At 35.4% G+C, this 14,869-nt stretch overlaps 1 protein-coding gene and 2 long non-coding RNA genes across 6 annotated transcripts in view; 1 reads left to right on the forward strand and 2 right to left on the reverse strand.

The window, feature by feature from the left end:
• Positions 1–587: 587 nt before the first annotated feature.
• The window catches only part of LOC141358850 (uncharacterized), a 74,211-nt gene continuing 59,929 nt past the window's right edge, over positions 588–14,869 (reverse strand). For 2 of the 3 annotated variants that reach the window (XM_073860658.1, XM_073860656.1), the window contains exons 4-9: positions 3,461–3,654; positions 3,319–3,355; positions 2,819–2,884; positions 2,646–2,711; positions 2,474–2,539; positions 588–676 (exon numbers count right to left, since the gene is read on the reverse strand). In XM_073860658.1, coding sequence (XP_073716759.1) covers positions 603–676; positions 2,474–2,539; positions 2,646–2,711; positions 2,819–2,884; positions 3,319–3,355; positions 3,461–3,654 — 503 coding nt within the window. In that variant the 3' untranslated portion in view covers positions 588–602. The remainder of the gene's footprint in view (positions 677–2,473; positions 2,540–2,645; positions 2,712–2,818; positions 2,885–3,318; positions 3,356–3,460; positions 3,655–14,869) is intronic. The other variant, XM_073860657.1, reaches the window with a different exon arrangement.
• LOC141358853 (uncharacterized) lies at positions 2,005–2,377 on the reverse strand. Its single transcript, XR_012365343.1, has 3 exons — positions 2,302–2,377; positions 2,130–2,195; positions 2,005–2,023 (listed from the first exon to the last, which is right to left on the reverse strand). It is a non-coding gene; the product is annotated as an uncharacterized lncRNA (long non-coding RNA).
• LOC129450457 (uncharacterized) lies at positions 9,059–10,946 on the forward strand. 2 transcript variants are annotated; one of them, XR_012365341.1, is made up of 4 exons: positions 9,059–9,279; positions 9,875–9,934; positions 10,034–10,124; positions 10,221–10,946. It is a non-coding gene; the product is annotated as an uncharacterized lncRNA (long non-coding RNA). The 2 variants fall into 2 exon arrangements; XR_012365340.1 differs by having other exon boundaries at positions 9,059–9,934.

Raw genomic sequence — 14,869 nt, forward strand, 5'->3', positions numbered from 1 at the left:
AGAAAGGCGGGGCATAGAGGAGCAACAATAATGTACTGTATGTGAAAAAATTATGTGTTTTTATAAACCACGCAAACACATTGCATTAAACAAAAATCACAAAATAATGATGTGAAGTGGGGCTGGGTTGTCTGCGGAGGCAACCTCACGCAAGATTTGGTGATACTATAACAGGTGGAAATGAAGATGGCAGAATATGAGAGATAATGTGTCAGGGCTTGAGCTGCTAGTGGAGGCAACTTCTCGCTAGAAAGCACCTGAATTTAACAGCCAATGAGAGAGAACAGTACAGATATGAGGAAAAGCTGGTCTAAGTTTATGACTGATTGCGACGCGGGTGGATATAACAGCAATATTTGGTTCCATGGAAGCAGGAGTCGCTGTTATGCGGGTGAGGGAATCGATTGAAGCCAGCTCTAGAATGTGGCCCGGACTTGCCGAGCGCCTTCACCGGTGGTCTGGTCTAAATTAACTGACTCGGATGCATCTGACTTTGATTCTACTTCAGCTACAGATTTAATCAGACATGGGCACATTTTATATTCATTATATGAAGACAAGCAATGTACAACTCATAAAAGCAGCAGTATTTCACATGAGAATCACACACCTGTTGATGTTGCATTTGGGTCTAAATTCCGTTGCTTGGATCCATCTGACTTTGATGCTTCTTCAACTACAGATTTAATCAGACATGACATGGGCACATTTTATATTCATTATATGAAGACAAGCAGTGTACAACTCATAAAAGCAGCAGTATTTCACATGAGAAACACACACCTGCTGATGTTGTATTCGGGACTAAATTCAGTTGATTGCAGGGCTCAAAATTAACTTTTTTATTTGGTAGCACTGGTGCTCCCAACTTTAAAGAGTTAGGAGCACCAGCAAAAATTTAGGCGCATCCATCCAAAAATTAAAAACTACCACAACTACAATGTAAATGTTAATAGATTTATTTTATTAAAAATAAAACACCACCACCGGGCTTTACACGTCCTATGGCCAGCATTTAAAAGTTGGTCTTCTATTTTATTTTATTTTAATTTAATACCCAAATGCTGTTGAAATAGTATAGCAGCAATAATGATTTAACAATTACAGGTAACATGATTAAGATTACATAGAAAATCTAGCAAACACGTAAAACACTGATTAATTGTGACATTACAAAAGTGACCCTAATATAGAAGGCTAATATATATTGGTATTGATAACTGCATTACCAGGATGCTTTTACTACTAAATAGGCAATGTTTTAAAAAATACAACAAAAACATACCATCAGCATTGTCGTATTCCACAGCAACATGGACCACAAGGATGTTTGTCGAATGTCCATTCACCAGCGCATGCGCACATACACCATTAAACACACTGACAGACAGGTCGGTGTCTCCATCAATAATAAACACATTTGTCATGACACGTCTTGTGTTTTTGGCACTTTCGCCATGTTTAAGCAAGGTACGTCTGGCGCTTAAAATGTTTTGATTCCGCCATTAACACCGTTTTACAGGATTTACAGTAAACAGTTACATTTTCATAGACACTCGAAATCTTTAAGCCACTCTCTCTGAAAGGTTTAACGTCAACTCGTATTTTCCGGTGGTGGAGTTACATTTGAATCCCGATCGTCGTCAAAGAAACAGTTATAACCTTGGCTGTAATCGTCTCGCTCTCGTCATGCTCGCGACGCGTTCGTCTTTTCACATTTCCGCGCTTCACTGAAACAAGGAATGACTGACGCTCATATTAGCCAATCTGCGGTCTTCATTAAACGCAAGAACTTAATGGTGAAATTTGATTGGTTATGTATCGTTGGAGAGAACACTGAACCTGGGACAGCGCCAGCACGCAGGATCACAATCAACTCGCGTCACAACAAAATGAGCAGTCGCACAAATGCTCCCAAATATATTTTAAGGTCGCACAGATTAAATTTCGGTCGCATATGCGACCAAAATGGTCGCAATTTCGAGCCCTGGATTGGATGCATCTGACTTTGATGCTTCTTCAACTACAGATTTAATCAGACATGACATGGGCACATTTTATATTCATTATATGAAGACAAGCAATGTACAACTCAAAAAGCAGCAGAAATTCAAATGAGAAACACAAACCTGCTGATGTTGTATTCGGGACTAAATTCAGTTGATTGGATGCATCTGACTTTGATGCTTCTTCAACTACAGATTTAATCAGACATGACATGGGCACATTTTATATTCATTATATGAAGACAAGCAATGTACAACTCAAAAAGCAGCAGAAATTCAAATGAGAAACACAAACCTGCTGATGTTGTATTCGGGACTAAATTCAGTTGATTGGATGCATCTGACTTTGATGCTTCTTCAACTACAGATTTAATCAGACATGAGATGGGCACATTTTATATTCATTATATGAGGACAAGCAATGTACAACTCAAAAAGCAGCAGAAATTCAAATGAGAAACACAAACCTGCTGATGTTGTATTCGGGACTAAATTCAGTTGATTGGATGCATCTGACTTTGATGCTTCTTCAACTACAGATTTAATCAGACATGACATGGGCACATTTTATATTCATTATATGAAGACAAGCAATGTACAACTCAAAAAGCAGCAGAAATTCAAATGAGAAACACAAACCTGCTGATGTTGTATTCGGGACTAAATTCAGTTGATTGGATGCATCTGACTTTGATGCTTCTTCAACTACAGATTTAAACAGACATGACATGGGCACATTTTATATTCATTATATGAAGACAAGCAATGTACAACTCATAAAAGCAGCAGAAATTCAAATGAGAAACACAAACCTGCTGATGTTGTATTTGGGTCTAAATTCCGTTGCTTGGATCCATCTGACATTGATGCTTTTTCAGCTACAGATTTAATCAGACATGGGCACATTTTATATTCATTATATGAAGACAACTAATGTACAACTCATAAAAGCAGCAGTATTTCATATGAGAAACACACACCTGTTAATGTTATTACTGTCATACGGACATATACTTCTTTCTTTCTATAGTTAAATAAATTGTTTTGTTAAGCCGCTGTATGTGGCGTCTCCATAACTTTTTGTTGCGTTCTTTGGAAGAGAGTGGTAAAAATAACCTCATCTGTGAACATGATTAGTGTCTCTGGATGGTGAAAACATCTATCATTGTTCCACTCTACTTCATAAAGTCATTATGCTTCGCCTTTGTGTTTTCTTAATGCAACCTCTAGTGGTGAAATCCTACATATTGTGCCTTTAACAGAAATTAAATAATATAGTTCAAACTTATACGAAAAAGTGACTTTGACTTACTTTGACGTTGAGACACATTAAGCCCCCTTTTCTCCACCTGCGGAGAATAATTAGAATGTGAAGCTACTAAGTAAACAGTAACTTTAAATTACGCATTTATAACATTTTAGTCAGAATATTTATTGAGCATCTTGTTCGATACCTCCTCTTTTAACCAGTTCACAACTTTGTCCATAGCATCTTGATTCTTCTGACACTCCAGTAATCCTGTGTCCTCATAGAACAGACAGTCCACTGTCAGTATATCCGTCCTGTTAACACATCTGCTGCTGTCTGGTACAGTTTTCTCTGGGTCAAATGTGTGATGTAGCACCACTATAACATTCAGCTTAGATGCTGTTCAAAGAAAAAGAGAACATTTATATTAAAACTTTTGTGTTTTCTTAAAGTGTGATCACTATAATGAAACAACCTGTAGAGTCTGTGAATGTTTTCAGTGCTGCTTCAAGATCAGTTCCAGCTCGAGAAACAATAGGACAGAAAACTAAAACAATGTTACTCTGATCCATTGTAGGAATTTCTCTCAGATCCTGAATTTGGCTTATCAGAGTTTCAGTAAACTTCTTGTGAGAGTCATTTGTTTTTCCAGTCAATATGGAGAACAGTCTTAGTCCGCCTGCAAAATGAATTGGCATGAAATATAATAGATGAAAGTACAAATATGACTATATGAAAATAGACAGTGTGCTTTTTATGGGATAACAAAAAAATTCTTCAGAATGATGTCCTAAAGCAGGGGTTTTCAAAGTGGGGTCCGAGGACTTCTGGTGGTCCTCAATGCTTAGCTAGGGGTCTGTGGAATAATTTGTTACAAATTATATCACTGCATGAAAAGAGCTGTATACGGACAAATACGGGATGGGAAATCCCTGCTAAACTTTAGGTTTGCCAGATTTTTGAGGCAGCGTGCTTGGAAAGGTAATACACCAAAGTAAACTTGTTAAACATCCAGAAACTTTACGTTTGTGGATGTATATAGGAACTGGTGGAAGTTTCCAGGAATCCTTACAGCTGGTTGTGAGGAGAGGTGGGTGTGAGGTGTGAAGGGCTTTTTATATGTTAATGACCCACAGGTAGAGGTGTCTTCTTTGTAGTGATAGACCGATATATCGGCCGGCCGATATATCGGGCCGATATTTTCGAGTTTTATGCGTATCGGCATCGGCCGATACATGGCTGCCGTGTTTGCCGATTTTTCCGGCATAATTTACAGACAGAGTGCTGGAACCCGCAAGCGATTGCAGGTCATGTGACTAAAAACAACCAACCTTTTCATGACAACATTGAAAGCTCGGCTTAACAGCTGATCATAGCTGAACAAAGTGGGTTTTTTTTTCATCTCTATGGAGCGGTTTCCTGGACAGGGATTAGACTAGTCCTAGACTCGATAAATGTAAGAACTGTGCAAACTAATAACATCTCTTTTTAACAACATGCCATTTTTTACATAATTTATATGATGTAAATTGAGTGAGCAAAACCAGTATCGGCTCCAAATATCGGCTCAAGAAAATCGGCAGCCTGTATCGGTCATCGGCTAAGGCTGATGAAACAAAAATCGGTATCGGCATCGGCACTGAAAAATCCATATCGGTCGATCCCTACTTCTTTGTTTTCAGAGCTGAGTGGGGTGGGGGGTTAACCATGTCTCTTTAAGACAGCACAAACAGTATTGTGGTACATAAAAAAGTTTTCTAAATACGTTTATTATTAATAGAATTTAATTAGTCTATTTAAGAAACTTAGCATCATTCAAAATAACTAAAATTCAATGGACACAATTACAATTTTAATGTGTGAAAATTATGTCTCTGACTCAAGAGAAATGCAACAAATGTTATTTCAGAATATTTATTTCCAACTAGGGTTGTGCCGATGGACGATATCATCGTCCATCGTGATGGTTGACTGACATCACGATGGAGAGACACCATCGTGATGCCACGCCCCCTTCCCCACTCCGCTGCGAGTCGACATACACTTACTCTCTTCTATATAGACTATAGTTAACCTAATATCTTTGCGTGAATTGCTCTATAAATTAAATAGAAAATATAACTAATGCATATATGCTATTTTAAATACTGTAGTCTATGCCTGAGACGTGACGTGACGTCTGTGAAAATATCCTGTCAGGCATCTAGGGATGGGCACGGATATTCGAATATTCGAATGGCAATAATAATTCGAATTTAAAAAATGCTATTCGAATGTTTGTTTGTTTTTAATGTGCCACCAAAGGGTAACAACTTATTTAATGCTTTTTCACTTCATCTATACTGTCTTTTACAGACTTAAATGTAAAATATACATGAACATTAATTTTTATGTATTTCTGATTGTTTGGCAATGCAGATTGCAGACGAATTTAAGTTTTTCCTTTTATCTCCGGGTTTGTCCGTGCTGCGCCGTATTTGGCCACTGGCTTACATGAGGGCTCACGTGTTATTAAACGTGCTTCTCCGCCGCCCGACTCAACACATCACGAGAGATTTGTAAGCTTTCTGTTATAAAGTCTACTTTATTTTGTTAATAAGGAGACAGACACGGAGAACGAAATGAAACGGAGAACATTTATTATATGCGGTGCTCTTTTGAAAATGAACCGGATAACCATCATCAGGAAGAGTTTTCTCCGCAGCACCGGCATTATTGTATCTAGGCAGAAGAACGGGCTTTCACCGAAGCAGGTAGGGTAAAGATGGTTTCTTTATTCACAAATACATGTCAAACTAGAAGATATTTATATGTTGACTGAGCAGTCGGTTATGTAGATGTGTTTTTTCATTTGCTCCGGGCTCTTGGTGTTTTGAGTCTGTTTAAATGATGATAGCCTACTTTGTCAAGTCCTCAAACTTTAAACTTCGCAAGTCCTCAAACTTCGCTTAGATTTGGGGTTAGTGTATAATATTTGGTATAATATAATGTATGTAAGATCAAACAGTAATGAATTAATACTAACGACCGACTTGAAACTAAGGATTTGACTAGACTTCGCTCCGCATTAAGTTTTAACGCATTTTTTTCTGTAGGATATTTTTTAAGAAGAATTTAATAAATATATATATATTTATTTTTTTTTACAATGTTTTCAACTTAAAAATACATACATATATATATACATACAGAATATAAGTTTAGCTTGTTGTGGATATTTCCTAATTATAAGCCTTCTGTGAAATTATGACAAAATGAAAAATACAAAACACGCATGTCTTAATTAACATAATTTAAATAAACGAATATTCGTTCTTTAAGAGCTTAAATATTCGAAAAATTAAATATTAAAAGTAATAGTAAATTACTGGTAATAGTAAGTTACTGGAAAATGCCCATCCCTAATTTTGACATTGCTAGAATCTTGTCTTTTTACATGTTGTACATTTATCTTAAAATAATTAATTTTGTACAAGAAAACAGCCCATATTAATCATTTATTAGTAGCCTATTGTAGTGTCTCGGGAGATCGTGCTCATTGTTACATTGAGGCTATACTGCACTGAAGCGGCAGATCAGGATATAAACCCAGAATTCAGCAAACGTCAAGAACAAGAAAACGGGAACAACACTCCGACCGAAACGCGGGATTTACATACACAGACCATGTTTAAATTTCGATGTGTCTGGCCCTGTTCACTTTGTCTAGTTTTAATAAGCTGCGGATTGAAGTGGCGGCTGCTCCCCGCGGTGCTGAAGACCCGCTCTCTGACGGAGTACTTGTGGCACATATGCACAGATATTTACGTGCAAAATTTGGAAAGCGCGGAGTCGTTGGGTTAGTAAAATAACGAAATTATAGCTTTTAAATAGAAAAAAATATTTATGTAAAGAGATTAAAAAGTGCTTAAAAGTGCACAACTCTTCTTCAGTGGATTAAAGCTACTTTTTCCCCTTATGTGCAACCTATAGGAAAGAGACATTAGTTGGGATAGTAAAATAACAAAATTATAGATTTTAAGTACAGAATAGTATTTATGTAAAATATATATTAAAATAAAAAGTGCAAAACTCTTCTTAAGTGGAAGTAATAAAGTAAAATAACGAATAATAATTATATAATAACGAAAAATTAAAATACCCCCCCACCTAACGATATCATCGTCCATCGCGATGGTTTACGTAACCATCGTCAACTGCCAATTTATGGGGACATCGCCCAACCCTATTTCCAACACTTTGAAAACATGTCTCCAACTGCCCTAGGTCAGAATATTGTGCACGTTTCTCTCAATGCTGCATAAATCGTTTAAAAGAAGCCGTTCAAATGACATCATGTAACACATTTTTGCTAGCTAGGATATTGATAAATTAGTCAGTGAAATGTAAAGCTGCTTGATTTTGCTGATGTCTCATGATTTGAAGTTCATTGTTTCTATTGTTATTATAATTCTACCCTAACATTTCATTAAATCTTTTAAAATAGAAACAAAAATATCAATAGACAGGTCCATAATCTAAAAAACAGTCTTTCACATGTGAATGCAAAACATGTTCGGTGATACTGACTGACAAACTTGGGTAAACATATCTGCAGATACCTGTCAGCTACTGTACTTCTAATCCAGAGGTGCCCAAAGTTGGCCCACAATAGATCTTTAATTTGGCCCATCATGCCACGTGAGATAAGGAAAAAGAATAAAAGTTATTGACGCAGATGATCATATTTTTAATTAAACATTTTCTAAAATGTATCATTTTTTGTTGTATTTTTACATTACAAAAATGTAAATTAATATTAAATGCAAGGGATTAAAGTGAATTTTTTTATGTTTCATGCATACTTGAAGGTGTATAAAATGCATCACAAAACTTAATGAACTGAAAATAAAACTGCATTAGTTATGCATGAACAGAGTAATGTTTGCTTATTTATTTTTAAAATATTAGAAAATTATAAATTAGGGGTTATCAGAGCAACTTTAATTTTAATATAACACAACACCATTTACTTTTGGCCCACGGCCCTCAGTCAGGTTTGGCCCTTGTAAGGAAAATGTTCGGGCACCAATCATGTGTAGTCTATCTGAGGAGGTAAGTGTTACCATATGATAATGCGTGCTTGTACAAAGTCAGACCACATATTATCATGTTTGTCTTCAATCAATCAATTTAAATAAAAGAGATTGGGACTTTATAATATAATAAGGGTCCATATATCACAGTGATAATAGACATACATGTATTTTTACTTTAACATGAACTAAAGCTGAGTTAAGGCATATACTATCATAAACTAATGAAGAGTCATCATTAACATGACATGTTTTTCATAGTTAGTTAATGCATTCTTTTACAATAAATTAATTTGAGTTCATGTTGTAATTAAGTAAGTTCAGTAAATTACATGTCTTAACTCAGCATTAGTTTACTTATATTTAAGTAAGAATTCATTTAGGTATACGTTCAATGTTTCCAATGATTAGCAGTTAATCCACTAAACCCAGAGATAATTCCTGAGGCATGTTTAAAGAGTTTTGTATTTCATCAAGTAAGTGCTGATTCACAAAGATTTTATATTTAAGAAAATCTGAGCATCATTCAAAATAACTGTTAACATGTTTGTCAACTAAACATGTTTTGTCAATGTTTTAAACTTTATAGAAATATTTTTTATTTTTTATTAATGACCAAGTATAAAGAACAATGCATAGTGTGAAAACGCGGATTATATAAAACTAAAAGTATATAATAAAGTGCGAGCAGAGGATCAATCAAACTTGGGCTGGAATGATAGTGCATCCAATGGATCTTGGAATTCGTAGTTTACATCTACAGCAGCATATGGTACAGCAGTGACAACGCCAAAGAAAAGGACTACATTTCCCAGAATGCACCTGCACCCACTCATCTGCCCCACCCTTCAGGTGCGACTGCTTGACCTATGGGCTTGACGGGAAAATTCAAAATCGCGAACCGTTACAGCCTGGACTACTCTTTGTTTGCTTGCACATCAACAGTAAGGTAAGTTTGATTTAATTAGTTTGTCTGCATCGCGCTGATCGGATGCCTATTTGTTCATATTATGTTATTTACTATGATTTGTTTTTGTCTTTATACTAGAACTGTTTGAATTTAAAGCACAAACAGCAAAACATTAAGGGTATACATGGTACACAGCGGTAAACATGAGGTTAAAAATACGCGAAGTAACATTCAAACCGCGCTGTTAAAAGAATCAATTCGATGTTTTTAAATTTTTAAAAACAAAACTTTAAAGAAGCCAAGATGAGACGTTCTTTGCTTAAAACAAACATAACAACAGTAACTTGTGTGTTGGAAATGTTAGCAGCTAGCAAGTGTCTCTCTGCTATTTTAAATGATAAACAGACGATCTTTTGTTGTTTTAAAAGCTCATTGCTTTAGTTCTGGTAGATGCTGCTTATTTTTCAAGACGGTTTTAATAGCTTTATATTGATTTGTAACAAAGCCAGCTTCACTTTGAGAGAACCTAGATGCTAATTGTAAAGAAGCTTGGAGTCATAATATATTTTAACGTAATATGTTTGCTGTTCTTCATCTTTTTAAATATGAAGTCTATCCATGTTTGTGTTTACAGAGGTCATGTACACTGTGGTCAACTTTGTGAACGCTGAAGAGGTTTCTGGGTAAAGATGATGTAAGTTTATTCATTCAATTTTAAAAATCAAACAGGTTAAATAGTAAACAGATGTGTTATGATGTATGTGATTTTAATTTTTAATTCTGTGTTTGACAGTGAAAAATAATGAAGTAACAGTGGAAGCTAAAACATCAGACTGATCCAGACACTGAAGAAATTGATGTCACTGCAATCTGGCCAAAATGATGTAAGTTTAATAATGAAATTATTAAATCAAAGAGGTTAAATAGTAAATAGATGTGTTATGATGTATGTGATTCTATTTTTATTCTGTGTTTGCTAGACAACTATATTGAAGTAGCCTACAGTAATGAAGCTGCAGAACGTCACAGAGACTCTGAGGACATCAACACAGAAAATCAAGGAAGAAGTTATGAAGACATTATGAAGTTCTTTGATAATATATTGTTGTATCTTTGTACAGTTAAAGTAAACTTTCTAAAATGTACAACTTTATGTCATTTGATTTGTCGTGTGTGTATCTGTATATGTATATGTGTATTAGTATTATGCCAAATACTTATGTACTTTTATATTTCCAAAGGGCTCCAAAGAGATGTCTGTCCAGATGAGGGTGCATCAACGTTACCTTTGCTGACAAGTATATGCTTTTAGCAGTTAACTTAACTCAAACCATTTAAGGAAATCGGTTGCCTTAAACCATTAAGTTTTAAAAAACATACATTTGAGTACTGTGAACTTAAGTCTTGTGCAATTATGCACTTTAGGTAGTGTGAACTTAAACAAATTGAGTCACATGCAGTTAAGCACTTATATTTAAGTTCACAGTACTCAAATCTATGTGTTTTAAAACTTGAATGGTTTAATGCAACCGGTTTTCTTAAATGTGAGAAATTACAGTGAGAAATGTTTGAATAATTCCAAGACAGAGCTCTGTGATTAATTCTACACTGCAAAAAATCACTTTCTAACACTTTTTATCTTGTTTTCAGTAGAAAAACTAAAAATTCTTAAATCAAGATGTGTTTTCTTGATGAGCAAAATTACCTTAGAAAATATTTTAGATTTTAGACAAAAATATACAATTTGAGATAATTTGTGCCTAAACAAGAAAAAATATCTAACAATGGGGTGAGAAAATTGTGTTTTAATTAAGTTTTTAAGAAAAAGGAAAACTTAAGATTTTTTTCTCACACTATTGGAAGATATTTTTGCTTGTTTTAAGCACAAATTCACTTAATGTATGTGTGTGTATTTTATTTATTTATTTTGTCTAAAACTAGACTTATTTTCTTGGGTCATTTTGTTCCTCAAGAACAAGCATTTTAATTTAAATAATATTTGTACTGAAAACAAGACAAAAATACTATGTAAGAGTCATTTTTTGCAGTGTAGGACTGATTTCTTAAGAGCAAGATCAATATAGTTGTTGTTCATTTTATTTAGATATTTACTACATTACAGTGGCAGCTGGTGACTTTTTTTTTGTGAGCACTCGATGCGAAGTTTGTCACAACATGTATATAGCCCGTCATTTATGTGGTTCCCAATTTCAAAATATGTGTTCTGCGTGTATGTGCATCACGTGTTTTGACTAAACACGTGATGCACGTGGTTTACATGAAGCAACAAACACATATTTTAAAAACGCAAGCATCACACGACACTCTGAACACTTATTTTGAATTTGCAACCCTCGGATGAGCAGTCACGAGCCGCCACTGCTACATTACATTGTACTGCTTTGAATGTAGTTTTCATTGTTGCTTTTATTTTGTTTTATTTTACTCTAATATTGCTTTCTCTGTCTGTATATTTATGAGTTTAAATTGTATTGTTTATGTATGCAACTTTTAATATTTGTGTATTATATTATTTTGTGATTGTGACAATTGTGGATTGTTCTGTTTTTTTTTAAATAAACGTTTCAAACTCAATTCAAGTTTTTATTTTTTTTTAAGGGTTTTGGGGATGTATAGTAGTATATAGTGGGGGGGTGTAGTCTATCTGCATAGCAGGCAAATAACCAATCAAGTCACTAAGCTATGAGGGCTTGGGTTGGGCTTAAAACAAAGTGTAACCAATCAAATCATCTCAACTGGAAAGTTTCAAAGTTGTGTCCCAATAGTTGTCAGAGTTTTGGGAGGGGGTTTTAAAAGCAACCAATCAGTGTTGAGAATAAACACCAATGGGGACACTAGAATTGTGCAAAGGTGTGAAATTCCAGTACCTCTGTAGGTGTGAAAATGGCCCCTGCCAAAATCTTCAATGGGATTACTTGCCATGGCAACAAATGGCTGCATATTCCACGGGGATATCCCCTCAGCAAGATACATCCGAATTGGTATCATTACGGGAGTTTCCTAACTTGGTGGAATTAGTAGTTTACCCTCAGTGGAACTAGTAGATACTTCCGAAAATCAGTGGTGTTTACAGGAGTTTCCTAGTACGGATACACCTCTTTTCATGCAGTGTATATTTGTGTTTTATTATTAAGAACGTGAAATTTACATATGGGGACTATCTAAAAACCATGTCAGTCTTGCTACCTCTTATTTTATGAAAGCCTTTAAGATCATTATAACTGTTATAAAAAATTTGAACTGTTGAGTTTGAAAACAAAACATTTGAACAAAACAACCCTCTCAAAAACACATGTGTTGAAAATAATGATTTATGCTGGGTACACACCAAAAGATTTTTTACATCTTATAAGATTTTAAAAATGTGATAGACCACAAACATGAGGATAAAAAATCCTAGATTTAACCGTTTTGCTCCTATAGTGTGTGGTGTGCCATTATGTGTTAAAGACAGCACACCAAACACAAACAGATTTTTAACCAGAGTCTCGACTGTGAACACAGGAAATCCCACAAAATCTCGCGAGACTTCAGAATGGCGGACGATATGCAGGAAGACATTTCAATTATAGTGCTTGGAATAATTTTTACAAGACACGTTGTATAAACATTCGTGCTGTTGCCACAAATCAAGAAGCTGATCCTCCATCTCTGCTGTGCTGTCCACATCAACTTCACTTTGGCCGTTTCTCAATCAAGGCTGTAGCCTGCGGAGGTCGCATATGCAGGCTGCATACGTCATGAAACCTGGTTTATTCAAGTTAACTGAGCATTACATTCGAAAGTCATAAGTATATTACAACAATATACGATAAACTAGGAATAATAGTCAATTTTATAACTGTTAATATTCTGAGACAGTCTTGATGACGTTTATGCAGCCTGGAAATGAGAAGCGGCCTTTGTGCCGTGCCATTACTGCTTCCGTCTTCCCTCATCTGGCTTTCTGATTGGATATGGTTTCGTTTCACGTGATAATCTCAATAGCGTGCTCGCGTTTGTCCTCGGGATTCCCCACACACATCGGGATTTCTGATCGTAAATATTCAACATGTTGAATATTTACGATTCGCGATCGGCGCGGCTCCGACGTTCTTCCGAGCAGGTTCGGACACTCTTTACACAACTCACACGAAGGGACAATCTGATAAGATAATCTGTAAAACCATCGCGATACTCGGGACATAGCTAGGATTGTCGGAAGGGGGGAAATCGGCCCAAAATCAGCCCGATTATCTTTTGGTGTGTACCCAGCATTAGGAGAGAATGTGTTTTTGTTTATCATTATATGCTCATCATATTTATAAGTGTAAAAATATGCTTTAAAGTAGGAATATGCTTAGTAAATATTCGAATTTTAAGGGGGTCCTTTGATATTTTTTCCCCTGTAAGGGCCACAAAAAGTTTGAGAACCCCGTTATAAACGATGAGTCAACTTGATCAATAAGAACTCTCAAAAGTCAAGAGTCTGTTAACTGTCTGTATGTGGACATTTAGGCTTATTTATGTGATCATAGAAAAAAACTACAATGAATTCTTTGTATTCTTGTCAAATTAAAGGGGCCGTGAATTGGTCGATTTTATTGCTTTATGACGTTGATTGATGTCTACTTATGCATTTCGCGTTGTTTTTACATTCAAAAACATCAAAAGCAATAAGTAATACGCTATTTTGTAACATGGATTATTGGCTGTCTTGAGGAATGGTTCGTTTGAAGGGGCGGGCCGCATTGAAGACCTGAACGTAAACACCCACTGCTATGATTGGACAGCTTCATTCCCCGTCATTACATGTAGGGAAATGTTTTAAAAACATTAATGTGATAAAAATAGCAGCCGAACACAAATATGTTTGAGACACAAAAGATTCTGGGTGCTAAACATGATACACATAAATGACAATACGTATATTAAAGTAGAAACAAAACTCGACGTGACTAAATTACCGTATAAAACACAGTAAGCGTGCATCCGAATCTAAACTGCGGCTAATAAATCCTTATCAATAACTTTGTATATTTCTATTGTGCTTGTGAGGTCGCTTTTACATTGACGTAATGTTAAATACCACAGTTATATGATAAAAAATAAGCTTTGTTGAGTGTTTGACCTTTCAAACGGAACTTGCCTAAATTACCGTATACAACACAGTAAACGGGCATCAGAATCTAAACTGCGGTTGATAAATCCTTCCTTATAACTAACTTTGTATATTTCTACCTTTAAATTACAGTCGTATTGTTAAGTGTTGTACCTTTATTAATCGTTTAATGTTTTTAGTAAATTAAAACAGTCAACAAACGTATTTAGTCCTGTTACAACAGGACACATTAAGCAATCTCTTTTAACAAAGCAATAGTGAAACGCAGTAACTTAAATAAAGTAAAATGTCTTACTGTGAATTATACTGCTGTGTCGTTGTTGTCAGATCCAATATAAGTGGTGCTTCTGACTGAGTCTCTCTGCAAATCCAGCATCGACTTCTTTACAAATGAATCCATGTCCACAACGTTAACAAACGCTCCCCACACGAGCTGGAACTTCTTCAAAAGCAAACTTTATCCAAGCATATTGCTAATGTTAAGTTCCAAGCCTCCGAATTGAAGTA

Source organism: Misgurnus anguillicaudatus, chromosome 22 (genome assembly GCF_027580225.2).
Source record: "Misgurnus anguillicaudatus chromosome 22, ASM2758022v2, whole genome shotgun sequence".
NCBI classification, from domain to species: Eukaryota; Metazoa; Chordata; class Actinopteri; order Cypriniformes; family Cobitidae; genus Misgurnus; species Misgurnus anguillicaudatus.